This window comes from Macaca mulatta, chromosome 3 (assembly GCF_049350105.2).
Source record: "Macaca mulatta isolate MMU2019108-1 chromosome 3, T2T-MMU8v2.0, whole genome shotgun sequence".
In the NCBI taxonomy this organism is placed as follows: Eukaryota; Metazoa; Chordata; class Mammalia; order Primates; family Cercopithecidae; genus Macaca; species Macaca mulatta.
Window position 1 is genome coordinate 137414271 of NC_133408.1, and position 25559 is coordinate 137439829.

Below are 25559 nucleotides of genomic sequence, written 5' to 3' on the forward strand. Positions count from 1 at the left end.
ATTCAGCAAACCATGCTGTAAACAGATGTGCTGTCATCCAGGCTTTGTTGTTTCATTTATAGAGCACAAGCAGAGTAGATTCAGCATAATTCTTAAGGACTCTGAGATTTTTGGAATGGTTAAAGAGCATTGGCTTCCACCTAACATTACCAAGTGCATTAGCTACTAACAAGAAAGTCATCCTGTCCTTTGAAGCTTTGAAGCAGGCAATAAGTTCTCCGCTTTAGTTGTGAAAGTCCTAGATAACATTGTCTTCCAATACAAGGCTGTTTTTCTCTACATTGAAAATATTGTTTATTATAGTTGCCTTCACCAGTGATCTTAGCTACATCTTCTGGATAACTTGCTGCAGCTTCTGTATCAGCAATTGCTGTTTCACCTTGCACTTTTATGTTACAGAGATGCCTTTTTTCCTTACACCTCATGAACCAACCTCTGCCAGCTTCAGGGACCACTGATTATAACAGTATAATATCACTATATTCACTGTATCCGATATAATGATCACTATAACAGATATAATAATAATGAAAAAGATTAAACTACCCTAAGAATTACTAAACTGTGACAGAGACGTGAAGTTAGCATGTGCTGTTGGAAAAATGGCACCAGTGGACTTACTTGATACAGGGTTGCCACAAACCTCGAATCTGTAAAAAATGCAACAAAGGACCATGATAAAATGAGGTATACTTGTACACACATATGAGTATATGCATATGCATATTGTTTTACAATATAATGCCTTATACATTATTATATGCTAAAGATGAATGAGAGGATACTCAGATGAGGAAAGCTTATAGATACAAAACTGAGAAAGGCTAATTGATAGAGATCTTTAAAAGAGGAGGGATTGAGAGAGATGGAACACGTTTCTGAATTTGACAAGTAGATATTAATTTCTGGAAACACTGCTGTCCCATATTTCATATGCACTCTGAAGTTAAATGACACCTCACATTTTCTATTGTGAGAAGACCATGTTAAATGAATAAAACGTTCATCTTGGAATTTGAGATATTTGGGTATAGGCATGCAATCACATTACATCATGGAAAATTTAGTATCCATCCCCTTAAGCATTTATCCTTTGCAGTAAAAACAACCCAACTATACATTTTCATTATTTTTAAATGTACCATTATTATTTACTATATTCCTCTTGTGCTATCAAGAACTAGGTCTTTTTCATTCTATTTTTTTTTGTACCCATTAATCATCTCCACCTCCCTACAAACCCCCAACACTACCCTTCCCAGCCTCTGATAACCACTCTTCTCTATCTCCTGAAGTTCAATTATTTTGATCTTTAGATCCCACAAATAAATGACAACAGGTATTTGAATGTTCTGTATCCACTAACAATGAGTACAAATGATAGCAGACAACCACCTTTAATTCAGTTATACTTTTGAATATATTTGTATTTTATTAAAACAACATTCGCATAGTAATTGTTTATGCCAAGGACATATATGTATGTGTAGAGTGCTTATATACATAAAATAGTATACATAAATACATTGTATATTTTTCACCATCTTCAAATATGGCTTCAAATGTGTGTGGATGAATTGAGGAACACGTTCTAACTTTATTGCCTGCTGTATACACACCCACCCTGTGTGAGTGATCTGCAGCCCGCAGATATTAATAGCAAAGATAATTGTTGTTGTCTTCTAAAGTTGTGCATGCAATACTAATTCCAGAGCCACAAAATTAATGTTACATAATAAGTTTATCAGCACAGCATTTCACTTTCCACAAAAATACTATCTTTCAAATGGCCAATGTGTAAAAATCAAATTTGATAGATTTAGTAAAATGTAAATGTTCAGTACTCTTAAAAATTCTATATTTGAATGCAACTTTTTAAAACTTTTTTTTAAAAAGTTCATGTGTAACTTTAAAATATCAAAATGACAAACATAGGGGAAGAAAGAAAGAAAATACAAAAGAAAAATAAGACTAACTAAAATAAACTAAAATAACAAAAGACTAACAAACTAAAATAACAAACTAAAAATAACAAAATGACAATAATAAGTTTTGTCTTATCAATAATAATTTTAAATGTAAATGAATTAAACTCCCCAATCAAAAGACTCAGAGTGGCCGAATGGATAAAAACAAAACCCAACTATATGCTGCCTATCAGAAATCCACTTTAGATTTAAGGACACACATAGGCTGAAAGTGAAGGGATGAAAAAAGTTATTTCATGCAAATGATAACCAAAAGAGAGTATGGGTGGCTACACTTAGACAAAACAGGGTTTAAGTAAAAAAACTGACACAAGAGACAAAGAAGGATGTTATATAATAAAAGCATCAATCCAGCAAGAATATATAACAAAGATATATGCACCCAACATCAGAAAATCTAAATATATAAAGCAAACATGGACAGCACTGAAGGGGCAAATAGGCAGCAATACAGTAATACTAGAAAACTTGAATGCCTCACTTTCGGTGATGGATAGAACATCTAGACAGATGATCAATAAGGAAACAGAGGACTTGAACAACACCATAACCAAATAGACTGCAATAGATTGAGAACATTTGACCCAATACAAATAATACACATTTTTCTCAAGTGCACATGGAAGGTTCTTCAGGATAGATCATGTATTAGGTCACAACAAATTCTTAACAAATTTAAGATTGAAATCATACCCAGTCTCCTTACTGACCACAGTGGAGTGAAACTAGAAATTAGTAGTGGAAAGAAATAGTCTCCTTTTGCAGATGATATGATCTAAATATAGAAGACACTAAAGGACTTCAAAAAGCTCATTAGAACTAATAAACAAAATTCAGTAACATTGCAGAATACAAAATCAACATTTGAAGAATTAGTTGTATTTCTGTACACTAACAACTGACTACCTGACAGGGAAATGAGGAAAACAATCTCATTTACAATAGCACCAAAAAGTACACTATAGTTAGGAATAAACTTAAAAAAGGAGGCAAACTTAACAAATGAGTTTTGTATACTGAAATCTGTAACACTGTGATGAAAGAAATTAAAGAAGACACCAATTGAAAGGCATCTTGGTGTGTTAATGGATTGGAAGACTTAATATTGTAAAAATTTCCATAGTACCCAAAGTTATCTACAGTTTCAATGCAACCCCCATCAAAATCCCGATGGTATTTTTAATAAAAATAGAAAAAAATCCAAAATACATATAAAACTACAAAAGACCACGAAATAGCCAAAGAAATCTTGAACAAAACAAGACTAAAGCTGGAGGCATCACACCTCCTAATATCAAAATGTATTACAAAGCATCCGGTAATCAAAACAGTAGGGAACTAGCATAAAGACAGACATTTAGACCTCTGGAACAGAATAGAGCTCCCAGAAATAACTTCATGAATGTATGGCCAATTGATCCTCTATAAGGGTGCAAACAATACAGAATGGAGAAAGGATAGCCTGTGCAAAAAATGGTGTTGGAAAACTGAATACTGCCATGCAAATAAAGATGAAATTGGATCCTTATCTGACACCATACACAAAGAATAACTCAAAATGGATTAAAATCTAAAATTAAAGGTCAAAATGGATTTAAGACCTAAAATGTTAAAACTCCTAAAAGAGAACAGAGAGAAAGCTTCATGGCATTCATTTATTTTGGTAATGATTTCATGGATATGACACTAAAAACATAGGTAATAAATCCAAAAATAAGTGAGACTACATCAAGCTAAAACTCTTGTCCACAGAAAAGGAAACAACTAGCAGAGTTATAAAGACAACTTTTGGAATTGGGAAAATATTTACAAAACCGTATATTTGATAAGGGTTAGTATACAAAATATGAAAATAACTCCTACAACTCAATAGCAAAAACCCCCTAATAACCCAATTGAAAAATGAGCTAAGGAATTGATGTTTTTGGAGAAAAGACATAGAGGTAGCCAATAGCTACATGAAAAAATGTACATTACTGGTCATCAGGGAAATACAAATCAGAACCAAAATGTGATATCATCTCTTACCTGTCAGGATTGCTGTTATCAAAGAAACAAAAGACTAGTGTTGGGGAGGATGTGGAGAAAGTGGAATCCTTGCACAACGTTGATGGGAAGGCGAAATTGTGCAGCACCTACAGAAAATAATATGGAGGTCTCCCAAAGAATTAAAAATATAACTACCTTAGCATCCAGCAATCCTACTTCTGGATATTTATCCAAAAAAAAACTGAAGTTAGGATCTTGAAGAGCACTTCCATTCAGAATAGCCCAGATATGGAAACAACCTTAATGTTCCTTAACAGATGAATGGATAAAGAAAATGTGGTATATACATACCATGCAATACTATTCAGCATAAAAAAGAAAGAAATTCTCAATATGTGCAAACCTGGATGAACCTAAAATCAATAAAAAAAAATTGCATTTTTCCACTTACATGAGATATCAAAAATGGTCAATTTTATAGATTCAAAGAGTGAAATAGTGGTTGCCGAAAGTGGGGAGAAGGGAGAAATGGGAAGTGGACATGAGGTTTCAGTTAAGCAAGATGAACTAGCTCCAGAGATCTGCTGTAAACATTGTACTTAGAGTCAGCAATAATACATTGTACATTTAAATGTGTGTGAGGATGATAGCTCTTATGTCGTGTTCTTGCCATAATATAATAAAATTTAGAAACAGAAAAATTACAACATCTTGAAAGAAAGTTTGGTGGGCTTAAAAAAAAAAACAAAACTAACTCTTTGTTTTTCCCCATGCCTCTTGTTTAATACTATTGTGGCTGCAGAATGCTTCATTTACATTCATATTTCATCTAGATGAATCAGAAATCTTTCAGAGCAATCCGGGTAGGCCTGATGAGGTACAATTGGAGAGCTGAAGAATGAGGCTGCAGCAGATACACAGCATAATTTAATGAGGCCAAAAGTTTGAGAATTAGAACAAAATGTTTGAGTTCTTTTGTGAAATGTACTACTCTTGGGAACTAATCTACCTGATTATAGATAGGTATAGCTTTAAAACTGAATCCATGTTAATCTCCTCACACAGCTGTTCCAAATTAAAATACATTTGCTTTATAATCTTTACCTGCAGCATTGCCATTCCTTAGGGTTCACCCATGTACATGAGACCTCCTTAAAAATAGTGCCAAAACTAAAATGAACTCGATCACGTAGTCCAAACAAATGAATAAAGGAAAGTAAAACCAGACATAGAGTTGAAAGATAATTCCCAGGGCTAGCAAAATTAAAAAATACTTTATTTTCCATAGAATAGCCAAGGGACTGCTTAGCAATACATACTTAAGATTGCCTAGCCAGTTAGGAAATAGTTCTCCAACTCTTACCTTAATTCTAAGAATTAATTTAAAAAATGAAAAAACATTCAAATTAATAAAATAAAAGTTTCAAAATAACTAGTAAATTGAATGAGAACAAACGAGAAAAAATCATATGATAGATTTGAAATAACTTTCAAAGAATGCACATTTGAAGTTATAATCACTTGACAATATATCCATTTTTGACAATGCATTATTCTTAATGCACTTATTTTAAAGAATTTACTTTAAAAAGTGATTGAGAAAGTCTTTTCTATTTTGCTCTCATATCCAAACTAGAAATAGTCAATAGTTTATAAAATCTAAACCAAGTTACAAATAGCTGAACATGCAGATGTGTTTTATGTAGTTAGAGTGAACACTGTCAGTTTTTCAACAGATAGTAAGGAAGATAATCCATGGGAAATAATTGATTGCATATCTACTGTCTCTGCTTGGCTTCTTCATCAGGCAAAAATAAAGCCTTTGGAGGAAACGTCCAAATATATGATAATGAAGGACATTTAACTTGTAACATTTAATTCTATTTAACACATGGATTGCTTCTAAAAACTTTTATTTCAGTTATTTTGATGCTTTCAACAGTTACTTAAATTTTTAGCTTTTGAATAGGGCTCCACCTTTGTTCATAAAAACCAAGTATTTATTCTGGACTTACTGTCAAGCTGAAAACAAGAATTACCATGTAATATGCCCAGCCAGTAGCGTGATCATCAATTTAAAATATATGTTTTATGCACATGTGTGTACTTGTGTGTGTTCTTGTCTCTGATAACATTTATTTACCCTCATTTCTCTTAGAGTAAAATTAATGTTGTCAATCCCTCAAACTATGGAATATTTTACCAGGCACATCTTCAGCTTTGAATTATATGACTTTAATGCATTTTGCAAAGTCCTTTTAATGTCTGAAACAAACTGAATGAAAAATGAGGTTAAGTATTACTTTAAGCACAGAGTATATGATATGATGTAAACTTTATAGCACAGAAATGACACATGAAATTCCAAGTAAAATTTACTACCTAGAATTGAGATTGCCCATTGTTTGTGTTAAAATGTTATGCCAGAAAGCCACTTTTTGCTGATTTTTCTGTGGTTCTTTTCTCTCATTAAGAACTCTACTCAGAATATATCTTCTCAGAGGGATTTTCCCCCACTCAACCTTTCTACAGTGGAACCTTTCCCCAGACATCCCCTTTATCATTCTCTATTTCAGCACCCTCTTTCTTCCTGGTCTTCTTTTCCTCATATTACCATTTTTTAATTATTTTAATGCTGTGTTTGTTTTTTATCTGGAGCCTTCCTATCTAATATAAACTCCACGAAGTAGTTGTATACATTTGTAAACATACCAATGAATTCTTAAAGGATGGCACAGTACTTGATACATGGTAGTTGCTCATTACTAGCAGATATGTTGGTCATATCAGTACATATGCAATAAATATGCTCCTAATCTATACAAAATTCATAAATGTTAGAAAAATTAAATAGCTTTGTTCTTCTTTTAGAAGGAAATCATTAAAAACATTTTTTTTTCTAAATACTGGAATGTGGAATAAAATTGATATAGATGTTCTTATATATGTAATCTTATAAGTAGGTAACGCTTCAGCTTATATGATAAATGATTGTAGTGATGGCACCTTTCCCTTCACTCTAATCATCTAACACATAGTTTTTCATGAGCATTCTCATTATCAGTGTCAGCAAAGTATTTGACATTTCCCAAGAGGAACATTTGAAATAAATCACCATAGAGCTTCTATTCTGCCCTCTCAGCTGATAATACTCTTTGCAGAACTGCAAATTGCTTGGAAATTCAATGGACCCCTAGCTTATTCTTCCTTTATCTAGTACTATAAATGCATATAGAGAAAAAGGAAACCTCAGATTACTTCCTTACAATCTGATGTTGTGAGGGTGATTCATAGTTGCTAGTGAATTAAAAATATCATAGCATGTATGTATATCGAACACCCACATGTAAGACACATAAGAGAAATATTAGCTTGGTTCTTTTTGAATGTGTGTGCAAAACTTACATGACTACTGCACTTTGTTGTCCTTTATAAAATAGTTTTTCTGTTTTATTCACTTGAGCAAATTCAACAGACATTGATTAAATTCTTGTCTCCATCAGACCCTCTAGATGTGTCGGCCATATTTGTAAATTTGCAATAAATACGGAAATTTCATATAGATACATCTTATGTGGACATAGTGGCATTTAGAAAATACTGACCCCTTTTCATTAGAGTTTGTTGCTAAGTATGATAAAGCACACCAAATTTGCTTATCTAGGAAGGTGTTATTTTGAGTTATTTTAGGTTCCTCTTGAGGCATAAAAGGCTAAAGACACACTAATGGAAAATATTACCTCATTTAATACTAACAGTTTGACTATAAAAGACAAACATTGGTGTCATCATCTTCATTACTATAGCTAACACAGAGCTTATAATTTCCATATATTAATGCTTTATATTACTGTTTCATTTACAACTGGAATAATCATATGATATAATAATAGTATCATATGGTGACATCACCCCCATTTTGGAAATAAGAAATCCAAAATCAGAAAAGTAAAGTAACTTGCTGAAAGTCTTACGGCTACTAAGTGGCAAAGTCAAGATGGTAATCTACAGTCTGAATTCCATAACCTCATGCAGAATGCTCCTGACTGGCCATCTGTCTGTGTCTTTCTCTGAGCACCTCAGTGGCTATGCTAATCATAATTTGCCCACACAGGAGCCTGCCTTCAAGTCAGACAGCAAGACTTCCCCACAGGGATCTGCTCCTCACAGCTTTTCACAGGCTAAGGTGGATCGCCAAAACTTTGCAGGCTGCAAGTAACTTTCAGATCCTTGGGCTTTATAAAATAAAGTGTGAAAGGTGAATTTGGACACTTTTATTTATTACATAATGCTATAAAACTGGAGATACAGACTAGTCAAATGCTGTGGATTCTGATGTCTTTGTGAATTATGGAAACCACAGAAGAATTGTATCCTAAAATATTCCATCCAATCTAGTATTTTCATAGGCTTAATGCCAAAAATTTTAGTACATAGAGTAGATTAATAAAACCTATTTCTGACTTCATTTTTCTAACATGATTCGAAGGCTGAAGTTTTTATTTTAGTTTTATTGGCTTTCTTCATAGACTAATTTCCATTATTCTTTGGAGATTTGCCTATTGTAAATTAAAGTTGAACTCTGGGTAACTGATAATTGTTGAGGTGACAGTTTCCAGTAACTGGGTTCTGCTGGGAAACAAATTCCTATGGCTTTTTAAAATAGGTTGACCCTGTGGCTTTGGAGAACTCTTAATTGAAGACAAGTATTTTAGTTTTCAAACAAAACAAAACAAAACAAAAGCAGATTAGCAGAAGTCAGAACTGTAGGATAAAGTTAAAATCAGTGGTATATAAGGAACAAATCAGTAATACATTGTAAATAGCCAAAACTGCTGTTACTTAAAAGTCTTCTCAAATCAAGTAGGCCAGAGCTGTAATACCAAATTTGAATTATTGAATTATTGTTCCTTTCAGAGGAAAATTAGTTTTTGAAACAACTGAAAGTAAAATTATGTAAGTTTATAACTATGTTAAAAAGCCATAGGGCCATAAGAATTTTTTTTTTTTTTTCTTGAGACGGAGTCTCGCTCCGTGGCCAGGCTGAAGTGCAGTGGTGTGATCTCAGCTCACTACATTCTCCGCCTCCCGGGTTCCAGCAACTCTCCTGCCTCAACTTCCCAAGTAGCTGGGACTACAGGTGTGCGCCACCATGCCCAACTAATTTTTGTATTTTTAGTACAGACAGGGTTTCACCATGTTGGCCAGGATGGTCTTGATCGCCTGACCTCGTGATCTGCCTGCCGCAGCCTCCCAAAGTGCTGGGATTACAGACATGAGCTACTGTACCTGGCCAGGAATTTAATTTTTAAGTTTATTTCCACCCACCCCCCACCCCCACCTGCAACCAAGACAGAATCTCACTCACTGTGTTGCCCAGACTGGAGTGCGGTGGTATGATCTAGGCTCACTGCAACCTCCACCTCCTGGGTTAAAGTGATTCTCCTGCCTCAGCACCCTAGGGTAGCTAGGATTACAGGTGTAATCCACCACGCTCAGCTAATTTTTGTATTTTTAGTAGAGATGGGGTCTCACTGTGTTGCCAAGGCTGGTCTCGAACTCCTGAGCTCAAGTGATCCACCCACCTCAGCCTTTCAAAGTGCTGGGATTACAAGCATGAGCCACCACACCTGGCCTTAAGTTTAATTTTATTGTCTGCTCCCCAAATTACTGCTTTTACAATTCTATAACTATGCATGAATCCAGAATTATAAGAATTTTTTTTTTATTTTCTAGGAATAACATAGTACATAAATAAGTGTACTAAGTACACTTTATTTTGCCTAAAAAAGTTGTTTACCTCCAGTAAGGATATCTGCTTATTTCATATTAAATAAAAAGATTAAGAATGTATGATGATATAAGTATAGTGAAACAGCCCAAATTGCAAAATGCAAGACAACTAATAGCCCAGTTTTGGTCCTGCTCTTACCAGATACTGAAATGAACTTATTGATATGTTGGATAACACCAAAGTCTATCTTAGATCCCTCTGGTAAGAAGTAGAAACCACTCAAGTGTCTATTCACTTGTTCTTCATTTAACAAATGTTTGTTTCCATTGATGAGTAATGTACTACAAGAGATGCTAAATAATAATCTCGGTACTTTTAAAACCCAATCCAACGTCTATTCAATACTAGCTTCCCACTGTATTTCTGTTGAAGACCTGTACTCCAGCATTACGAAAAATATTTGTCAAAGCCATCTGTTATTGTATATGTCTCATGTGGCTCTATGATGAAAATTTCATAGAAGTGAACATTTTGAAAGATGAACCTATCTAAAATCATACATGTTGAGAAACATTTAGTTAATTTTGTAGGAACATTTTACTCAGAACAGAAAAATTTCATGTGCATTTGTTATATGAACCTAGTGTTGTGATTATAAATATACTACTAGGCACGAGTAAAGGAATTTTTTCTCCACAAAAGTCGCCCTAGCCTGGATGTAGATATGCTCTCATGTAAGTGATTTGCTTAAGTGAGAATTAAGATGAAATATTTAGCTTGTGTGACTACCAGTTAAGCATTTTGAGTTATTTTTATATGTCATTTTGTTTTTATGTAAGATCATGCAAATGTACTTAAAAGAACTGTACAAATACACATCTTTGAGAATGTAATTTACCTTAAATTTTTAATTGTACGTATTTGAAGAAATCACTTTATTTTTCTATAACTCCAAAATTATGGCTAAACAAGAACTGTAAGTTTAAAGAAGTAAAAAAAAAAAAAAAAAATAGAAGAAGTGGGTTATCAATCACCTCTATGGACTTTAGCATCTGGAATTTAGTTCATTGACTATTCCACATGGTGGCAGTAGTATAGTATGGAATAGGAGAAATGAAACCATTTACAATTCCGAGTAGAAATTTGTGTACACAAAAATTATTTTAAACTTAACCAATACATTATGTATACGCACTATACAATATGTAATGTGAACGTTTATGAAATCAATGAAGTTAAAATTCTTATGGAATTAGCTTAAATGTACAAAGAAAAGACAAGTATGGCACTAAGGAATGAAATTTTTTTATTTTAATTTTTTACTGTCATATGAAGAATGTGTGTAAGGTACTACAGTAGATCCTGTTTTGAAAGACTTATATTAAACTTTTTTCTCAGCTGAATATATATTTATAAGATCATTATAGAAAGCTCTAAGATAATCTATATAATCCATAAAATCATTAAATACCAGTGTGCGTATGTGTTTGTATGTGTGTGTATGTATATACATATATATACATAAACCCAAGATAAAATGATCTTGGGTATATTAGATTGTGTAAATATTGTAATGGTAAGGCAGTTGTATAAATTATAAAGAAGGCTGCATTTGCAATTAGGATTTTACTAAACACTTGGAATAAAATTTCAGGAAAATAATGTCTTTAAAAATATCTACAAGGCAAATGAAAATTGAGAAAAGGGGTACAAATTATACATTGATGATATGGGAATGATTCAGTTAGTGAATGCATCTTACATTTAAGTAGCCAAGAACCTATATGAGAAAAAGAACAAAAAGAGTTTGGCATGTTTCAAAAATTATAATTAAAACTGACAGAATGTGCACTACCCCCAGCCCTGATCCCAAATACCTTAATTTTGAAAACTTCTGAGGGGTCCATGTAAGCAAACACATAGAAGTGAAGTGAAACTTTTACAGCAAAATAAATAAAGCAACAAGCTTTTTTTTTTTTTTTTTTTTTGGCCTAGTGTTTATTTGGACTATTTGAATGATAACATCAGTCAAATAATCATATGTGTGGATCTGAGTGTAGCCTCGATGTTATTAGAAATGCTTGCCTTTCTGAGACATAGATATAAGATTCATATAGTCTTGTTTATTTTTTTACTGAAAGTATTTTATGAAAAATGTTTTACTAGATGATTGTTGTGGTAACAGGAACTTCTAGACAAAGCCATGCTTCAGTTGAAAATTAGAGGTATGGGTTCAAATGTTAGTTGTGAGGGAGAACCCCCAGTGCTTTCTGGAGCATCTGGACTTTTTCCCTGACTTAATTTGATGATTGTTTAGGGTATGGCATTTAAATTGAATTATCAGTTAGGGTGGTCAACCTGCTTATAAAAATATTTCCATTTAGAAGTAAGCTCAACTATGTAAGCAGTAACCCTACGTTGAAATTTATAGACAGACCCAAAAATGACCTAACTGATGAATTAAAGAAAATGAAACCATTGCATTTTGATTAGGAATTCCTGGAGAGAAAGATAGATTGAGAGAGAGAAAAAAACCAACTTCTATCATTCACTTAGAAACAGTCATTTATACTTACAATTTGAAGTATTTAAAACTCGGATTATGTTCATCATGTGGCTTCTTACATAACCAGCTAAGGCAAACCTGGATGATGTAAGAGTGGCTCGCCTAAAACCTTACAAATGAAATAGCAACATCCCTGATGTACGTTTTAGGGACAGGGATTGTAATAATGTGATCTGTGTGGCCAAGACCAGTGAAAGAACAGAGAACAGATGTGAAATCTCTTTTGAGATTTGTGCTCTGAAATCATGTGCAACAGTTAAAAGACATAAAACAATTAGAAAATGTCCATTCAAATAGTCAATCAACATGAATTAGGGAAAAGCTCTTAACATAGTTCAAACTGGAATTTGAACTCATGGAAAAGTGATTTTCTGCACGTCTATATTTAGAAATAGCTAAAATGTTGGGTTGAGAGTGTTGGTTTACTTAGATTACTAAATTAGTAAAAATCAATATATGAAAAAATCATTTTATTAAGTATAGGTTGACCCCATGGAATTTACCTTTTATACTTTCACACTATTATTTAAATTTAGTGGCTTTCAATAAATACTAAAATTATAAAAACTCTCCATTGATTTAAAAATATTTTCATACTTTATAGCATGTTAGGAACAGTCAATATTTTGGTTATATTTAAAAATCCTAGGAGCTTACTTACATGTGTCAGCCAACTTTTATAGAAAATAAGTAATATACTAACAACATAATCATATGTGTGCATCCTAATTATTTCCATGGTGAAAACCATCACAGAGTTTAATTGCCTTAAGCAACTTTGAAGTACAATGACCTTTCTGAATAGTTTTTCATTACTACATACCTATGAAATAGGGAAATAAACTTTTTTGCAGTGGCTCGCTATGTAGATAATATGTATAACCACGTAAGACAGGTGAAGTGAGGTTGGACCTCAAAGATGTATTTTCTTTTCTTTTCTTTTCTTTTCTTTTCTTTTCTTTTCTTTCTTCCCTTCCTTCCTCTCTCCCTTCCTCCCTTCCTTCCTTCCTTCTTTTCTTCTTTCTTTCCTTCTTTCTTTCCTTCTTTCCTTTTTTCCTCCTTCCTTCCTTCCTTCCTTCCTTCCTTCCTTCCTTCCTTCCTTCCTTCCTTCCTTCCTTCCTTCCTTCCTTCCTTCCTTCCTTCCTTCCTTCCTTCCTTCCTTCCTTCCTTCCTTCCTTCCTTCCTTCCTTCCTTTCTTTCTTTCTTTCTTTCTTTCTTTCTTTCTTTCTTTCTTTCTTTCTTTCTTTCTTTCTTTCTTTCTTTCTTTCTTTCTTTCTTTCTTTCTTTCTTTCTTTCTTTCTTTCTTTCTTTCTTTCTTTCTTTCTTTCTTTCTTTCTTTCTTTCTTTCTTTCTTTCTTTCTTTCTTTCTTTCTTTTTTTGAAACCGAGTTTCACTCTCGTTGCCCAAGCTGGAGTGCAATGGCACAGTCTCGGCTCACTGTAACCTCCACCTCCCAGGCTCAGGAGATTCTCCTGCCTCAGCCTCCCAAGTAGTTGGGATTACAGGCATGTATTACAAGGTCCGGCTAATTTTTTGTATTTTTAGTACAAACGGGGTTTCACCATGTTAGCCAGGATGGTCTCGAACTCCTGACTTCAGGTGATCCACCTGCCTCGGCCTCCCAAAGTGCTAGGATTACAAGCGTGAGTCACCGTGCCTGGCCATGAAAGATGTACTTTCTATGAATGAAACATTAGTCATGCTCCTGCCTGAGGAATGGAATATGCAAGAGGACACTTAGGTACAAATTTAAATGTAGCAACTGGAGTCTATGTTTACAGTAGGTTATGTGATTTTCCTCTGGTCCCTTTCTGAAGTCTTTACTGACCTCAGTTTTTCTTGTCATATCATTCAACCAGAAAACACTCTTTTTAATAGAAATTTTAGCTGTTTTATTTTGCCATTCAATTAAATTTTATTAAGCCTAATGAATACCTATTTTTCAATTTATCCAGGTACGTGTATTCACGTTTTCAGTTGGTCAACACAATTATGACAGAGGACCTATTCAGTGGATGGCCTGTGAAAACAAAGGTAACAAATCTGTTTTCTTCTAGTAAACTAGAAGAAAAAATATTTTGGTAGCTGTTGTTAGGTGTGCTTATTTAAAATAAGCTAAAGCTGTAGCTAACTTCTATAAGAATCAGGCAAGAGTAAGATTATGAACATGTTTCTATAGAGAAAACACATACAAATTTTGACATTAGCATTACATTATATGAAAATTCAGACATTGATTATATTTCCACATTTATAAAATAATGTATTACACTGAATTATACTGAATGATATATATCAGATATAATCTTACATGAAAAATTAGGAATGAATCAATATCTGAATTTCATAAAGCTTAAATATGAGAGTATGACATATATATTTTTTCTCTGGGTGGTTTAATTACTGTTTTTGAAAAATCTTATACATTCCAGGATAATTCAAATGTTGTGCAGTGAGCTCATATTTTCACTCGGAAAGAATGATGTTACTGAGAAAAAATATATTAATTTGAAAAATGAACTGTGATGCCATGGCAACAAAAAGAACCTAATTTTTTTCTGAAAGTTATATTTAGGCAAAGATTTTATATAAATATAATAATTATCCATCATGTATCTTTAATAATTTATCCAATGAAAAAATATTTTTAATGATTCCATGTTTCTTATTCCTTCATAGAAGAATAATACCTATTTTATAGTAACCAAGAAATGTAGTGAAATTTTTCACAAATCCTGTGTGTTTGTTGTGAAGATTCATTAACCATTTTCTTAATTTTGATATTTTAGTATTAGTTCAATTTTGAAGTGAAATATATTATTTTCAAAATACTCTTTATGAATATTTATAAAATAAAATAATTTTGTGGCCCTTTATTATAAAGTAACATTTATATATAAATATATATATGTATATTTCAGGTTATTATTATGAAATTCCTTCCATTGGTGCAATAAGAATCAATACTCAGGTATGATTATTTAAAGCTTGTTTAAATTTTTTTTTCAAGTATAAGATACTTCTTTTCTGGTTTAAATATGCTCAATATGGAGAAAATTAGTAAGAATGAAAAGATCTGTAATATTACACTTATATTAAAATACTGAGTATCTTGGTGATATATTGGTTTTATTTCATTAACATTGCAAGTGTTTTCAAACATCTAAAACTCAGGTAAATAAAATGAGTATATTGTTACTCTCAGATGTTAAAAATATCATAGAAAATACAGAAAATCAAATTTTCTAAAAATATATTTCATGTAATTTGAACTTGATTCTGCAAATGATTTTTTAAAGTTTCTTCAAATTGTAGGTACCATGTATAAAATTAAACACTAATTATGCTGGACAAATTGTACAGGGACCTAGTTGGAACTTAAATACCTCCCAAATAACCCCTGTGGATCTATTTATCTATCTAAAGTAAAGTTACAACAAGGAGATGATTTTTCTAACATCATTCAGTTGAAATCACGCCTGTTAAATAACTTTTTGTAGAATGTAGTAATTAAGTTAATTTAAGTATTTATTATTTTTAAATAATCATAAATTACTATGAAAATTGCTACTCCTTTTTAAACACAGTTGAAAATCTACAAAATAAACAAAATCAAAATTTAGCATAAATAACATGGCATTTGTGGAAGTGAATACTGAATACATTGAATGTTGAAATGAAACAGCAGCTGCATTTGAGTCTGATGTCTAGATTTGGCACAGTATTTCCTTTATTTTTTGATGTGTTTAAATGTAGTTTTGAATTTCAGCCAAACAATCTGTGATATGAAAGAAAGTATGTGGCTGCTTTATGATTTTAAATTTCTGCAATTCCACACAGTAAATCACAGAGCCTTAAATAGTTTAGATTAACATGAAACAATTCACAAGGAACGTATTTCACTTATTGGCTGTAACACAGAAAACAATGTTCTGATTGTTACTGGAAAAAAAACTTGGGTAGATATATTGTATAAATAATATAAGTCAAATATTGTTGATTCAAAATACGTAGCCATACCACTTAGGGAGTATCCAAAATAGAAATTAACTGATTATATATTCAGTCTCAATAATTTTGGTTCTATATTCATTTTTAACTCTAGGATTTTTTTTCTCTGTAATTTTTATTACAACATAGCATTCCTAGTTTTAACCACAATTTTTTCTTTTTTTCACAAACAGGAATATTTGGATGTTTTGGGAAGACCAATGGTTTTAGCAGGAGACAAAGCTAAGCAAGTCCAATGGACAAATGTGTACCTGGATGCATTGGTAAGAGGTTGAGCTGTTCAGTCAAAGACTTTCATAACAAAAGCACACAGATGATTTCTACTTCTTTCTAGATGATGTCTCTGTTTTCCTTTTCATTAAACCCTCCCCCAAATTTCTTATATCACAGACCTGTTTCCTAGAATTTACATAATTTACATAAAAACATAGATTTGTATGTAGTAGAGAACTACAAATACGAAGTGTTAGCTTATTGTCTACTTGATCCCTTCATTGAGAATGTAGAATTTCCAACCTGGAATGTTGAACACATGGGCATTTCAGTAAGTTTTTAAATTGTTAATGTAAAAAAAAAGATGAAAGTCTTCATGAACTAGAATCTATTTTTGCAGATTTTGAACAATAATTTAGAAGAAAGTATTTTTAAAGTATAGGAGCTAGTAGAAGCATAGAAGCATGTCTAGCCTCCACAACTATAGCTGAATCTGCTAATACTCAGGAATACATGCTGTTAGATAGGCAAAATCTTTACCCTATACTAAAATCATCACAAACATCTTAATATATTAGTATAATCTTTTGTGCCAGATTCAACTTCAGACTTTTTATGGAAATACGTCATTGAGATGATCACATCTGGTGTGAAGCCAACACATGTTAAATTGTCCATTGAACAACTGACATTTCAGTAAAGATATGTCATTATATTTAAAAGCAGTGGTTCTCAACAGGGGGGTCTTTTTGCCCCTTACAGTTCATTTGGAAAAAACTCTGTAGACATTTTTGATTGTCATGGCTTGAGGGGAGGGGTTGCTACTGGCATCTAGAGCAAGCTTGTCCAACCTGTGGCGCAGGACGGCTTGGAATGCAGCCCAACACAAACTTTTACACTTTCTGAAAACATTATGAATTTTTTTTTTTTGCTCTTTTTAAAATCTCATCAACTATTGTTAGTATTAGTGTATTTTAGGTGTGGCCCAAGACAATTCATCTTCTCTCAGTGTGGCCTAGAGAAGCCAAAAGATTGGACACCCCTGAGTGGATAGAGGCCAGGCATGCTGTTAAACATCCTTTAATGCAGAGGAAAACTGCCCACCACACACAACAAAGAATTATCCCTCCAAAAATGTCAATAGGGCCAAAGTTGAAAATTGTTTAAATGTAATTTTTACTTCCTGACATGAAAATTATAAATAATCATCACACTTAAGCTTTATTCTTATGTTTAGTCTTAATGAGAAGAACTGATTAATGATTTACTAAAATAATATATTTGGAGAGTATCAAAATAATAAGAACTGAAAAATAAATGCTGATTCAGTAACCCTTTTCCCTACTTGGAGATCAGTTGTTACTACTTTTCCAAATGTAATGATGAACCCAAAGGGCAAAATGCAGTCCATTTAGAATTACTTATCATTTGGTTTTTAGAAAATAAACATATACAGGAAGTTAGAAGAAAAATAGGCACTATTAACATCAGCCTTGCACGCTAAGAAAGATAAAATGAAGCATGAAGCTTGCTTACCTCAAGCCCTAGCTTAAAATTACTGTCCAGTGTTCCTTTTAGACATCACATATTTACTTAAGGTCACACAGTGATCCAAAGCTGTGGTCAAAATGTTGCACTTTTCAAATCCATCACAGGACAGTGTGTGATAGGAGGAGTCAATAATGATGCCCTGTTGTGTTTCCTTTGACTGGAAGTTCATTAGCCAGCATGTCTGCATTGCTGGTAAGGTTCTTACTGATAGCACAAATGACATTAGGAGGAAATGTTGGTTCTAAATGTGCTGTGCTATAAGCTGAAACTAAATGTAAAAAAAAAAAAAAAAAAAAAAAAAAAGAAACACGTGAGTTTGCTATTCATTGGACACATACAGCATTCTTTTTACTGGTTTGAAAATGATAAAGTGATCCCCATATATTCCTAGTTATTTGTTTATAATCTCTCCACACAGCAGATTAAAAATATATGTTGGTCAAAAATAAACAGTTGTATTAAAAAGGAAAAGGTAAATATATTTTAAAACCAAATATAATGGATATAATAAGAAAAAGAATTCTGACTTCAAAATAAAGAAGCCAATATTGGGGCAAAGTGGATTGTGGTTAAGAAAATGGAGACATTTTAGCTGGTCATATTACTGTAAGATTTTTGCTGTTGGTGGTGAAAAGTGAAACCATAGAAATGGAGTATAGCATAAAAGTTGGGGGAGCACTGAGTATATCAAAAAAAATGATACCCTGGTCATTTTTGGTGATAAGGGGAGATTAGGACAATATTATGGAGGGTTCATTTTAATTAGGAGACAAAGTGAAGGTCTTTATAAAAAGAGATATGACAAGAGTTGGGGCTCTAGAAAATATTTTTAAAATTCCAGGGTAGAGAAATCTTGTTTTATTTCTCTCTTATTTTCTAGAGACACATGCAGTGCTCAGGAGTAGAGTAGAAGTTTTTGGTCTGCTTAATAAATGGGGAGAAAAAATTCAAGTTGGGTCCCAATGAGTTCATTCATAATTATTGTAAATCCAATATGTTAGTAATCTAGTAACTCACTTTAGGCTACATTTTACCATTTTTAGAAGCAAATAATGGTATGCAGTAAAAATGCAAAGGAAATGATTACATCCATATCTACCTCGTCTTAAACCACGGTAGCATTTTTAACACTCTGCATATAGATTATACCTCTAAGAGACACTTCACCAAATCTTTACTGAATTACCTTTTGGATACAGTTTTATGAATTAATCTATTCAATATATATGTATTATATATAATACATATATTATATATAATTGTATTAGTCTGTTCTCATGCTGCTGTGAAAAAATACCCGAGACTGAGTAATTGACAAAGAAGAGAGGTTTAATTGATTCACAGTTTCATGTGGCTGGAGAGGACTCCGGAAACTTAAAATCATGGAGGAAGGCACCTCTTCATGGGGCGGCAGGAGAGAGAATAAGTGCTGAGCAAAGGAGGAAGCCACTTATAAAAACATCAGATCTCGTGAGAAATTACTATCATGAAAATAGAATGGGGGAATCCGTCCCATTATTCAATTACTTCTGGATCCCTCCCACAACACGTGGGGATTATGGGAACAACAATTGAAGATGAGATTTGGGTGGGAACACAACCAAACCATGTCAATCATCATGCACCCAAATATGTTTGGTTGTTTCCTTAGTTGTATTTGTTGCAAATAATTTGGTATTTTGGTCTGCTGGAAGCTTCTCTATTATTGTCTGTCCTCCATAATTCATTCATCATTCCCATTGAATTTGGGCCTCCTATGTGCCCAATTATGAACCACAACCTGATACCACAACATTTGCTCCCTGATATTAATAAAATTTTTAATGTTCTAATGAATAATGATTCCAAATCCAACTTTATGAACTTGGTTCTGATTCCAGAACTCTGTTCCAAGTTCATGAACTTTGGATTTGGAATCACTATTTGTGAGAAGATTAATAATATTTTCTCATTTTAGCAAATTCAAAATTTCAAACAATTTAAAAATTATTTTAAAGAGTGATTTTTGATAAACAGGTAGTTTTGACATGAAATAGTGGCTAAAAATTATAATGGATATAGATGTCAGTAACGAAAGCAAACTCTGACTTGAAAATCAGTTTATTTCAACTAATCTCTATGAATTCATTTAATATATTAAATTATGTGCCAATTAATAGGATGGCATTATTTCTATTATGTTAAACTCTTCAGACTAGACTTTTATATTTGATGCTTTCAGTTGTCTTTTCTTCATCATTTTACCTTGTCAAAAAGTACTGCTTATTTTGGGGGCTACTTAGAAGTAGTATTGCTTCTTCTGAAGAGCATAACACTTACTTAGAATATCCCAGATATGCAGTATCAATAGAATGTTTATTTTATTTATCATGCTATTCAACTGCACATTTGTCATTTAGCATGAAGTCTTTGGCTTAGGGCATAAAAAAATTAAGCATGAGGCTACAAAAAGGGAAGCTAAGTAAATCACTTAAAATAATATTTTATTATCACTCTGCTTATGGAGGCCCTGATATTAGGTGAACTATCACTATTAAAAAGGGGGAGGACAGAGAGTTACTGAAATGCATACAGGCTGTTGACCAGTTGTGTAAGTTGATTATTTTTAAAGTTATCTTAGAGTATTATTTTAAATGTTTCATGCTTCAGTAGCTGCCTAGTAGGTCCTAATTTTCTCCAAAATATTTTCATTGATACTTTAAAAATAAATTTTAATAGATACTCAAAATGAGTTACTAATGTTTTTGGCTCTTTGTAAAGTAACTATAAAATGCAGTCTCAGATATCAAAGGCTAATGCACTCTGACAAAGCTTAAATTGTAATTTTAATTTGCCCTTTCTCTCTGAATCTATTTTTAGGAACTGGGACTTGTCATTACTGGAACTCTTCCGGTCTTCAACATAACCGGCCAATTTGAAAATAAGACAAACTTAAAGGTTAAAAGTTAATTGATAAAATTAATAATAATAAATGACAAACTGTGACGTTGAAGCTCAACATGGATAAGATATTTCCATAAGAAAACACATGCAGTGTAACTGTCTTGTGAGGCCAGAGGTCAAAGGCAACAGCTGCCTATGCGATAACCACCTGGGAAAAAGGAAATGCAGGTCAAACTCTCTGTTGCCCTAGAGCCAAGATTCAGCTTAACTCCACTTAACTATGACCTGATGAGAACACAGAGTCAGACTCTGGGAGTAATTATATGATAAATGGACAGTAATATTGTGTGCACATTTTAAGAATCCATCTGAGATATTAATGGAGTTTAGAAAGAAAAATCCAAAGACCAAAGGCATGGTGATGTTTGTATCAGGTGTACATTGGTATATTAAATCATTCCTCCCCAACTCCCAAACAGTAGCTTTTTAAAAATTATCTTGTAACTTAAGGATCTGATTTAAATTAATATTTCTCTTTATTTTTTTCTATTTTAGGGTACAAGAAGAATAATGTCATAGAATGCTTAATTTTTATAGCACTGGTTTTTTGGTCAGTGCAGTAAAATGCCTATTTAAAAGTTCTAAAAAATACGTATCTTATACTTATTATGTCTTATTTGTTAAATGCTTTTGATTTTAAATAGGATTGCATTCCAATTTTTTAGTTTGTTTCAGAAGGAATTTGAGATTTTGAAGTTAAGAGTTTTTTAATACTAGAGACTGATTTTATAATATAGGTGATATACTTGATTTGAGTGAATATTTATTTCCAGTTTATGGTTTCATGAAGTCTGTTGCACTTAAGCATTGTTTGATCAGTTATTATATATCTCAGTTGAACTCCTTATTTTAATAAGGAGGTCATAGGAAACAGTTATTTCTCTTTGGGGGCCCATGACCATTCTTAACTATCTGCAGGTTCTAAATATTGTAACTCATAAAAGAGTAACTCTCTAACTTTATCATACGTGTTCACAAATCTCACTGTGAACTAAGAGATTGCTCCAGTTGGGAAGTTTTTGCTCAGACTAGGATTGGTTCATGGAAAAGAGCATAGTTATTGACAGAACTTTCTTACTCTATCTGTACCTCCACAAAGTTTAAATGTTTTTGTAATTACTAGATTTTCTAATTTTTTGCAAGCACATTTCAAATTTATTATTTTATAATTTATATAATTCCATTTGAAACAACAATTTTGGACTCAAAATTTTAACACAATTTCCATCTTTATGTCCCATGGAAGATCATGATGGCAGTTTGCCACAAATCTCCTCTACTTGCACCTAAAACTGTGATGCCTGTTGCTTGGTATATAGAAGTTATTAGCCGCGACTAGAAATAGTGTTTTTAGGATTTTATCACCAATATGGTCACATACTTTCAGGATAGTTACATACGCAGGAACTATCTGCAGCAAAAATCCAATGTGTTCTTATTCTATATTGTCTAATCTTTAAGCTGGACATTCTTGTGGCTTCTTAATTATAGTAAACCATAAAGTCAGTCTAAACTCACATACATAGACACACAGCGATAAGCGCTGACTGTACGATAGCAGTGAAAATAAATATTAGAAGAAAAGGGTACAAGAAGTGTCAAACATTTTTATTTATCTTTTATATATTTTAGCCTCAATTATCTAGATTTTCTTTGCTAAGTTAAATGATAATGATGATAAAGTTGTAGGAAACACAGCCGAGAATCCTTGTAAATTGACGCCAAGAATACTTCACTCTATATATACATTTAAACTAATATGGAATATAACCATAATGCCGGCAAAATATGAGCATATGATAATTGTGTAAAAATATGTAAATTTTTGATATAAAATGCCATTTTTGCTCTCTTATTATAGAACCAGCTGATTCTTGGTGTGATGGGGGTAGATGTGTCTTTAGAAGATATTAAAAGACTGACACCACGTTTTACAGTAAGATGAAATTTGCTCTTTTGATACCCTTTCTAGTTTAGAACTCTGTACTAATTTAGCTTGGCCACAAAGCACTTAGGTAATTCTCAAAAATTATGGGCAGTTACCTTAGCAAAGGAACTACATGGTTAAAAGCATCTCTAAAATAAAATGATTCCATGTTATCTTTCAACATGCTATAAAATGTATTAATACATTATGTATTTAAAAGAATATAGATTTCTAATTGTGACTCGGGCATATCTAAGCTTATATTTTTTCTTTTCCAGCTGTGCCCCAATGGGTATTACTTTGCAATTGATCCTAATGGTTATGTTTTATTACATCCAAATCTTCAGCCAAAGGTCGGTATATAATTTGTTTACACTGGTTAGTGTTTTGTAGAATTAATGACTAATGTTCTTAATAGGATTGTTGTTTTAAAATTTACTATATAACACTAAATATCAAAGTACAGTCTGTAACGTGGCTCTCTTCTTAGATGACAAGACAACACATCATAATATATGAAAGAGTGAAAGCAGTTTTCATTTTCTGTTACCAATTTAGCTGCACTAATATTTTTATCTCAAAGACAGTCATTATCACCCACTGAGCCTCAATTTCATGCATCCCACTTCTGACTTTAATTTTAAGGCTGTAAGATAATAAAGGATATTGCTCCAGACATGAGTTTGAACCTGATAAATATTAGTAATGTTCGTCTATGTCCAGGTCACATTTTCTATTGCCCTTCTCTTCTAGTAATTAACTCTGCTTTCCGTCTCCCAGAATGGTTTTCCTTTTACTTTAGGACAGGCCTGTAAAGAGATGTAAGAGATTGAATAAGTAAAATTCATGAGATGGGCTTCAGAAATGGGAAATATTTATTAATCAGCAAGTTAATCTGAAAGACAGAAAATGCCATCGATGAACCATATTATCCTAATTTTTATGCCTATTTTCTCAAGATATTTTCATAAATTATCTTGCACAACTCATTTCACTCTTCATGAACTGCTTCACAGGGCATTAATAGCAAAATTTATTTAGACATAAAATTAATCAAAGTCTTGTAACTGTAACCTTAGAAGCATCTGTTTAGTTATTGCTTAACTTTGAAGATAATATTGAAGATCCTTTAAACCATGCAGATTTATGCATACTACTTCTTTCTCCCGAGTCATGGATATGTAATGTTAGCCATATATTAGAATATACCACAAGTGTGTGAACATACACACACACAAAGTTGTGTCATTTAAATATTGTTCAAATCCATAAGAGAACTATTGATACTGAATGCAAAACTACATTAAATGTAATACATTAATTATCTATTTTAATACATTAAATAATATTACATTTTATAACTGATGTCTACTTTAATTTATCTGACTTTGGAACTTATTTCCATATCAAATTCATCATATAATTACTTGTAGCACATGTAGCTGTTGATCACCCTAGTTATGCTAAATGTGTTATTTTAATATAAATGTTGCGTAAGTACTTTTTCATATTATTATTAAACTACCACAGCTCTTTAAAAGCATAACCTGTTAAATTCCTCTTAAAAGAGTAATTTATGTTTAGCTAATCATCCTATGATTTTGCTATAGCTTGAAAACTTATCTTTTTATATCTTAATTTTTTTTTTAAATTTTGCAGTATTATTGTTTGGGCTTTGTATATCTAGTGTATTTTCAATTAAATTCCCCTAACTAAAGTAATTCAAAAGTAATAAAAGTGTAACGTGGGCTGGGTGCGGTGGCTCCCACTTGTAATCCCAGCACTTTGGGAGGCCGAGGCAGGCGGATCACCTGAGGGCAGGAGTTCGAGACCAGCCTGGCCAACATGGTGAAACCCTGTCTGTACTAAAAATACAAAACTAGCCGGGCGTGGCAGTGCTTGCCTGTAATCCCAGCTACTCAGGAGGCTGAGTCAGGGGAATCTCTTGAACCTAGGAGGCGGAGGTTGCAGTGAGCCGAGACCACTCCATTGCACTCCAGCCTGGGCAACAAGAGCGAAACTCCGTCTCAAAAAAAAAAAGTGTAATGTGATGAAGGGTGGGTGTGAAGGATCTCTAGTTTTATAATTATAAACCTTAACCCTCACCCAAAGGAACTAAAATATATCATAGACAAAAAGAAGAGTAAGGACAATAATGCATATATGATGGAGAGATATATATGTATAAATCTACCATCTAATGGCTGTAACAGTTTAGGTGGTTTTCATAGTCAAAGAGAAGTAATAATTTGAAGTTTTTTTCTTTTCTACATTCCACTAATAACCAATATTTATTTAGAAAATATTACTATTTGAATGACATTAACCTATATTTGGTTCATATTTGAAATAATTCACTAAAATTTATAATATTACAGAGAAAACAAATTCTTTAGCAACTTCATTAAAGCCCAACTGATATTTTTCATATCTTTATATTTGGATTTTGCTAAAGCAAATATTAATATGTAACAGAAAGACATCTCCAAAAATACTATTTCAGAACACCATGAAAAAGAAATTGTTCTGAATATCAGTTTATTCTTTATTTCTGAAGTTCATGCTTGTGAATTAAATATGCTTGTGATTTCTCATCATTAACTCAGTAAATATTATGATTTCCGTTTTGTGGCTAAA

At 32.5% G+C, this 25559-nt stretch overlaps 1 protein-coding gene across 6 annotated transcripts in view; it reads left to right on the forward strand.

The window, feature by feature from the left end:
- CACNA2D1 (calcium voltage-gated channel auxiliary subunit alpha2delta 1) overlaps positions 1-25559 on the forward strand; it is a 503656-nt gene that overhangs the window by 420214 nt on the left and 57883 nt on the right. For all 6 annotated transcript variants that reach the window (XM_015134178.3, XM_015134179.3, XM_015134181.3 and 3 more), the window contains exons 13-18: positions 14233-14311; positions 15199-15248; positions 16462-16551; positions 20912-20989; positions 22857-22931; positions 23201-23275. In XM_015134178.3, coding sequence (XP_014989664.1) covers positions 14233-14311; positions 15199-15248; positions 16462-16551; positions 20912-20989; positions 22857-22931; positions 23201-23275 — 447 coding nt within the window. The remainder of the gene's footprint in view (positions 1-14232; positions 14312-15198; positions 15249-16461; positions 16552-20911; positions 20990-22856; positions 22932-23200; positions 23276-25559) is intronic.